Raw genomic sequence first — 8,568 nt, 5'->3', positions numbered from 1 at the left:
TGTGAATATTTTGATATCATTTGTGGTATTCTTGCTTTTATATTATGATTTAATATGTAAATAAATTTCTTTTGTCTTCTTTGGTAGGTTTATTTTTTTATTATTTTAGTTTTGTAAAATACCTACAGGATAATTGTTTACCTATTTTTACATTTTATTTAATCTTTCATATGAGGATTTAATTATGCCAATTAAAATTCCTAGAATATGTATTTTAAAGGCTACAAATAACTCCATTATTTAGCTATAACATAAATTGATTTGTTGGATCCTTTATCCATTCAGTCCACACCTGATGTCTGCCTGAACATTATCATGCATACATATATACATTATCATGCCTGTCTCAATTGTTTCTAGATAAAATTCTTGATACTAAAATAGTGTTTGATGCACAGTGCTAAATTTGAATATACAGCTGACCCTTGAACAACATGGGTTTGGGCTGCATGGGGTCCACTTATACAGGGATATTTTCAATAGTAAATACTAGAGTACTACACAGTCTGTACTTGGTTGAATCCAGGGATGTGAAAGAACTGCAGATAAGGAGAGCTGACCATAAGTTATATGCAGAGTAACATCTACCTTTTTCAAAGGTCAACTGTGTATCATAATTTTAGGGTGTAATAAGTCTGATTGATTTTGGTGGGAAAATTATTGGAGATTTCTTTGGATCTAAAATCAGAATTTAAAATTTAATGAAGGTTGATGAATTTATTCTACCTCTGAACCTGCTGTAGCACTTTCTGTACTCAGTGTGTCCAGCTTTTTATGTAGCAGTCTCATATGGCTAATAAGATCAGGACAGTTTATCTTGATGGTTACACTGTTCAGACTGGTCAGTACATACAAAATTGTTTGTGTGGGGGACTCATTAGAATTGTATGGAGTGGTATCTTCCTCAAGACCAGTTTGTGTATCTGGAAAAATCAGGTTTTGGGTCCTTTCAGCCTTTTCAGAAAGATGCATTTGTGCAGGCTCATAGGCTTTGATAAAATCCTACATATTCTAACTAGGAATGTTGTTCTGGGGCATTTTTGGCAAATGTATGTATGTGAATGGGCATGGGAAGCTCTTACTAACCCTTTGAAGGAGGGGTTATTGACACTGAAGTGGTTTTTGGTCTGCTTACTCAGGGCAATAAAGGGGCTTCTTAAATAATACTTGAAATTTAGGCCCATCTTGCCCTCACTCCAATCCTTCCCTGTAAACTAGAATGTCCCATAGATGGTGGTGGGGATCCCATAAATTTTCTTCTCTCTATAGCAAAAGCAAAACCCAGAGCATTCATGACAACTAAATGTTTCTCCCCTTGGATATTACTGGATTCTTCTAAATGCATTCCTATGTCATCTCTTTACCCATAACAATTTGTCCAGATGAGATGGAATAATACATTTTAAAAAGCATATCAGATTACATTATAATATTTATTTGCCCTGAATAAAATTTTTCTTTCAGTTAGAATAAAATATAAATTCTCTACTATCCTCTTGGAAATTATCTTGATGCAATTTCATATGTGTCTCCTCCAACTCCTCGTTTTCTTGTATTCTATGACAAAATTGAATATTCTAAAATAATATATCAAAGTAACATAGATCTAGACTGGTCTAAGAGCCATGCATTACATGTCCTTTCAATACCTCTCCAAATCCAGGATAAATGACTCTTTCTCTTACTCAGTATGTTCCAACTACACTGGGTGACTTGCTGGTCCTCAAGCACACCAAGGTTTTCCTGTCCCAGTGCCTTATATAAATCAGTTTTATTTGTCTAAAACATTCTTCCAGTAATCATTCACCTGGCTAAATACCCTAAAAGTGTCAGTTGAAAGGTCACCCAATTAGAGAGAAAATTCACAATCTCACCATCTGACTCATCCTGCCCCTCATATTACTCAGTCAAATAACATGAAAATACGTCTTCTATATTCTCAAGGAAACAAATCTGTTATGATTATATTCATTTTAAAAAATATTTCTGAGCATATTTTTCTTACATTTTTTAAGCACCATTATAGAACTACAGCTAAAAGCCAAAATCCCATTTTAGCAGGGAACTTCTGCCTCCAAAAATGCTTTTGTACATTTCCATGATCAAACCTCCTCTGAGGGAAAGCTAATTATAGGCTTCAATATGCACCTGGGTGAAAATTAACTTTTAAGCAGCCTTTAAAATGGTTTTTAATTATTATCATTATGCAAAAGCTGCATAAATGCCTTTAATTGTACTTATAAAGTAACATTTGCTGTAATCACCTCTAATATTCAGGAGCAACTACAACAGTTTTCTTTTTTATTAAAATAAAAATATAAGTAACCCTCATTATTGATTCACAGGTCATTTTATTTTATGAGTACAAATGTTATAAATGAAGTACAGCAACTGCTAAAATTTAACATGCATTGAATGATAGTTACTCAAAATTGAGCTTAAAATATCTTGAAAATATGTTTAATTACTGGAAGATGATTAAAGGTCAGTATACAAGATATTCAGCTATAATGTTGAATTTTATGATTTGATTACCCCTCAGTATTAGGCATAATATCTTTTCATAGAGAAATATAATTGAACATGCACATTTAAAAAATAAGAATATATTTCATTTATTTTAAAAAAATTTAATGCTACCATATTTGTATTGTCTCTTTTAAGAAATGGTATTGCTTAAAATTTCTGTGTCTGTGTCTGCGTATGAGTTAGAGAATAATTTTCCACAAAACTCTTGCTAAAAGACAAAATGTGTTGAGTCTATTTTTATTTAAATTTAGCCAGAAATTTAAAAAAAAAAACACACATGCAAAAAAACCCAAAAACACCTTTAAAGTAGTAGCTTTAGGGAGAAATGATGAAGGGGTGGGGAAGTGAGGCAAGAGGCTGTGATAATACGGGGTGGTATAGCAGCTGATTCAACTTTTGTACTTTTGTTTTTCTTTTGATTTCCCTCCCTCTCTAGCACTTTTTATAAGAAATGTATAAAAGATGAAGATGTGGTATTTTAAAAGCACTGTTTTCAGTTTTCATTTTTGGATAGAAAAAAATCATTCTAGACAATTATTTAAAAATTAACTATCAATGCCTAAATTAATTTAACTATGATGCTTCTTTGTAATACTATATGTAATCACAAATCTAATACCTGTCAGAAAATTCTAATGTTAATTTATTAAATCTTGAATACTTATTTTCAAAAAATTTAAATACATTATTAGCTACCATCCTAATATTTAAACTAATATTTAATTTAAATTGAAGATGCAAAACTGTAGCTTGCCAGGCATCCTAATTGTTACATTAAATGATTTGGAGGCAGAAGCTAATATCTGTGTCCTGTGATTTTATTTTTCCACTCCTGCTTAAGATTATTTCCAGCATTTGTTTGGAATGGGACCTTTATTAGTAAAGATATAGTAAGTTCTACTTGGATGAGGGGCAGATTTATGTGAAAAACTCACTCCCTACTTGGTCCAGTCTACTTTGAGTAGTTTCCTCCTGAAGACCCCTTAAACTGATTCACATATAAATATGTAGAAGAGAGTTACTAAACACAAAGTAAATGAATGGATAACTCAATCTATGAAGATATCATTGGACATTAATTCATATATCTATGCATTTTCCAGAAGAAATATTCATAGTATATTTTTATATAGCAACCAGTAATGGTATATTTTCAGTTTTTTAACTTTTGAGGGTTTTGTTTCTTTTGATTATTAATGGTATGTTCTGCAAAAGTGATAGAAATGGAGAGCAAATGCATTCTAATATATTATCATGGAGAAATGGCCTGAGAGAAGACTGATCATGTGAACCAGGACATTTAATACAACCAGGGCAGATAATTTTTAACAGGCATATACAGGTTGAGGTAATATCCATTCCTTTATATCCCATGTAGCCCAAGGAATAAAAGAACAAAGACTAACTTTAATATTGTCTTCATACATGTTTTAATTAATTTCAATTAATGCTACTAACAATTCATTTTATCTTTAAGAATTATGTTGTCTTTTAACTAAGTAAACTATCTAAAAAACAAGACCTGCATTATTTATTCCCTTTTCTGCTCTCATCTACTGTTCGTCTACAGTTGACATTTAGTTCCTTTAACAAATCTATCAATAAATAGAGTATGAAAATTTGAATGTTAAATGGCAGTATTTTAGTACTGTTTCCCAGTTGATATGGCCAATCGTAGCATTTAACTTGTTCCTTTCCCATACTACAAGACTTCTTTTGACCAATCCCATATTACTTTGATGATGATATCATGCATAGACATACCTCATTTAAATTAGAAATAAGACCTATTTGTCTTTCTCTATTGAAAGCAGGGAATTTATGAGTTGCTAATATCATCATAACCTTTACATTGACATAAAAATCACAATTGTTGAAAATACACACAAAAGAACTTTAGAATTTGATAATGTAATTGCATCTTATTTATAAGATGAGAGTAGTCACATTTTTCGGGAATATAGTATAATGAAACATATTTGGGATAGCCTATTACATCAACAAATAACTATGATTCCATACTATTTTGCTGAATGAATATTAGTGAATTAAACTTTGTTGTTGTCTTCCCGTGAGATATATTAATACTGTGCATTTGGGAATGATAAAGCTTTTAAATGGGTGCTTCTTTTATATCTTGAAAGTTGGTCACGTATATTAACAGTAAACACCCACAGAATGCATATAGACCTACCTTTACCAAGGATATTTTGTCATATATGTATATATCTAAACGCTTTAATGAGGATATATTGATATATGTATATCCATCTATCATCTATCTATCCATCTGTTTATCTAGATACATTTATATCTAATAATTGGAAAGGCTCTAGAAATTAACCAATGTAAATAATCCCAATTTAAATATGAATAAACTAAGATTTTAAAAAATATTTACCTAATATGTATTTAATTTTTGTAATATCATCCCTCTCCTTGTCAAAATATATATGCATATTTACATACACACTCATACACATACCACACTGACTTTGAGAAGACATAAGAATTTAAAAATATGAAAATAAAGCAAAAAATCTTTCCACTCTAAATCTCAAAGTTCCAATGCACTCTCTCTTCATCATCACATATAATCCATTTGAAATATATATATATATTTCTATATATATGCATATATAAATATGATGTATGTATAAATATATATTTCAATATAGTATATTCAAATGATTTAATAAGTAATGTCTAGAAAATATTTTGATTGTTATAATTTCAGAATGATATACAATGTATATGTTATGAATAAGATTCATGGCTAATTAAAAATATTTAACTTTTAATATAGGAAATTGAACTACTGACATAAGACATTTGATATTTCTCAATAACATATTGAACAATAAAGAAAAAAATTAAATTACTATCAAAATAATATGTAAGATTCAAGTGATTTAAATGTTACAACTTTTTAAAATATTTACTTTTTAAAATTCAGATATTCTAAATGGTCTTAAGCAAATAGTTATGAAATATTTAATGCAGTAAGAACATTTCATTCAAGGATCAGTCTCTTGCAAACATACTGGATGCTATTTACCATTAGTTATATCGATAATTTCTACTTTTCATTTACCTCAAGTTTATTACTCTAAATTCAGCTAGAGTCTACCATTTTGTATTTTTACTCAAGCAAAAAATACTGTTGTTTGTGAGTTTCTGGAGCATAATAGGCAACTATCCTTTATCAAGTTTGATTTAGTGAGTTTATATACTGCTTTCTGTATATGAGATAAGATCACTTATTTTTTCTTACAGTATAAATGGAATCATTGCTGATTTCCTATGCATATAAGAACTGAATTTCTTCAGATACATCTTATGTTTCTTTTGTGCCCACAAAGACATCTGGATACTCATCAGAAGTGTAAAAATCCCAACTAGAAGAAAAAAGAAATAATTGTTCTTTATTTCTTATTTTTATTATGGATGTAGCAAGCTATATTAGAAAAAAAATCATATATACTTCTTAAAATATTTCTCGTGTTGCATAGTTCTCTATCAATTTTCTTTACTCATGTATATTGCCTAGCATCATATACATTCAATCAATATTTATTGCATAGCTGAATAAACATAAAAAGTATATAGAGATTAAAATAAATCTATGTTTTTTACATCCCACTGCCACAAAATACTCCCAAATAAGGAATTTAAAAATATCCTTGAATTTTTCAATAATAGTTTTTCATATGTGTATAAAATACTTCTACACACACATACACACATACGACAAGCAGCATTAATTTTAATCCACATTTTTGTACAGTGGAACAAAGAATTGATGAAAAGGATATGACACATATCCCTTTAATACATGGAGTTCATTACAATTTAACTTCCTTGTGTGTTAAAATGACCAGCGTTCAAGATTACACATTCATGCTCCCAGCTTTCCCTTCACAGATGCATATGAACACTTGAAGACACAGTACATGCAAGTCTGTGCACATGCACAAGAGAGGGTTTAAAATGAAGTGTATTATTATTACCACTCCTTTTTAACAAAAGCTTGTTGCTTAATAAATATATTTGGACTACATTTTCTAGCTTGGATTAAGCCACAATTATATAGAGATGCATAGTAAATAATGTTCCAATATATTTTAATACTGCTAAAAAAATCCAAACTAAAAATAAAGGCAAAAAATCCCTTTACAAACATGCCTAATTTTAGTACCATACAATCTGTTCTCAGAAATCACTTCTCCTAAAGGTGTATCTACTTCAATTAAATGTCAGTAAACACAGATCTCACCTGGCAATGTTTGCGTCATGACTGTGAAACTAATCCATGATCCAATCTGTTAGATTAAAACATAAATTAACAAATATTGATAGTCAGTCTAGAAATTTGCTCACTTGTGAAATTAAATAGGTAATTTAAAAACTAAACAGTAGGAAAATTCTAAGTAGAAATAAATTTCCTAAAGACAATAATTTTGTTGTTAAATATAATAAAGTTATTAAACAATCCCATAAAACAGTATCATATTCATAAGAAAATGAGACATTATTCCAAAATTTTTGATAAAAAATAAAATCCTGAAGCTTCTCAAGACATTTTATATGATGATTATAAAATTTTCTTTAAATCTAGATAAATATATGCACATATATTCTATATTCTGCAGGGAAAATTGAGGTTGAACTATTCCAGTTTCCTATGCCTATAACTTAAATTGAAATCTATATAATCATCTATATCTTTGGCTATACCTATATCTACAGACAAAACATATACACATATTATCATATATATATATTAATCTATAATACATGTAAGTACATAAACACATGTATTTAGTATATTATCAGATAAAGTTCAGTTACTTGCATACATAGCTAGCATACCTCATAGGTGTAGTTAGGACATGAAACCAGGAAAAACATCCACGTAAAGGGGTTATAATTTGGACTTGGAAAACAGGCATTATTTCCTTTTAAAAAGTAGAGTAAAATGTCAATGATGTTACATATTGCAAATTTGATCACATATTTATTGTATAATTCTAAATTCCCTAGAACAACTATATACCACATGAAATGTCATCATATATTTACAGAAACCTATTTCACAAATTACTCAGAAGAGACCCAGTTTCAAATGTTATAACCTTTTGACTGAAATAGTATCCCTATCATTTTCTGACCATGTCTACAGCTATGTTGCTGTAAAATTACAGAATACCATCATAATAATCAATTGTTTAAGTTTTAAAATCAAACAATATATAGATATTACTTTATCAAGTAGAGCAGCAGTATTGCATACTGAGATTCATAAATGTGTTTTCACAATTGCATACCTCTTCCTATTCTCCTTTTAGTGTCAAAGAATATATTTTTGGTTGAGAATATTAAATACCTCAAACCTCTTTCTATTAAATTACTGAAAATCCAAAGAGAAGTTCATAATTATGTCATTTATATCAGAAAAGTATGAAAATCGCTCATAGGAGGATTACAGTGAATATCAGTATAGTTAATATTCAGAAATACCATATAAATTATTTCTGCTCAGTAATCAGGATTGTTATTTACAACTCTCATTATACTTAGCATATTGTCACTTGATTTTTGTTAGCTACTTTTTGCCTTTCAAATTTTTTTGAGAAATATTTTGGATAACAAATTTATAATGATTTCAAGTTGAACTTTGAGCTATGACATTTTGTAAAAGTAAATATGAATTATAAAATTACTGTTTATTCTCCATAGCAAGATTTAATCAGATAACACATCAACTAATCTCTTTTAGTTGTAATTCTAAAGTCATAATGAAATGTCAGTATGTTGTTTTCAAAATTGTAACTATTGTTGAACTATCACAGTGAAAAATATATTAGGCAATGTGCAGATTTCATGCATTGCTCATTTCAAGATAAGGATAAATATGTACGCCATTTAATAGTACAGATTCTCTTGGTAACATTTATGTAAACATCTTTGTGTAGCCTCCATATATTCATCAAAAGAAAGATAATTGAGGAACCTACCCACGTTATAGTAAGTGACTTT

At 29.2% G+C, this 8,568-nt stretch overlaps 1 protein-coding gene across 1 annotated transcript in view; it reads right to left on the bottom strand.

Annotated features, from left to right (window-relative positions):
- Positions 1 to 5,353: 5,353 nt before the first annotated feature.
- TECRL (trans-2,3-enoyl-CoA reductase like) overlaps positions 5,354 to 8,568 on the bottom strand; it is a 92,199-nt gene continuing 88,984 nt past the window's right edge. The window contains exons 10-12 of the mRNA XM_060011737.1: positions 7,402 to 7,487; positions 6,806 to 6,851; positions 5,354 to 5,927 (exon numbers count right to left, since the gene is read on the bottom strand). Coding sequence (XP_059867720.1) covers positions 5,800 to 5,927; positions 6,806 to 6,851; positions 7,402 to 7,487 — 260 coding nt within the window. The 3' untranslated portion in view covers positions 5,354 to 5,799. The remainder of the gene's footprint in view (positions 5,928 to 6,805; positions 6,852 to 7,401; positions 7,488 to 8,568) is intronic.

Source organism: Delphinus delphis, chromosome 5 (genome assembly GCF_949987515.2).
Source record: "Delphinus delphis chromosome 5, mDelDel1.2, whole genome shotgun sequence".
Classification (NCBI taxonomy): Eukaryota; Metazoa; Chordata; class Mammalia; order Artiodactyla; family Delphinidae; genus Delphinus; species Delphinus delphis.
The sequence above is the reverse complement of the archived record's forward strand: the minus strand, read 5'-3'. Positions and strand labels throughout refer to the sequence as shown.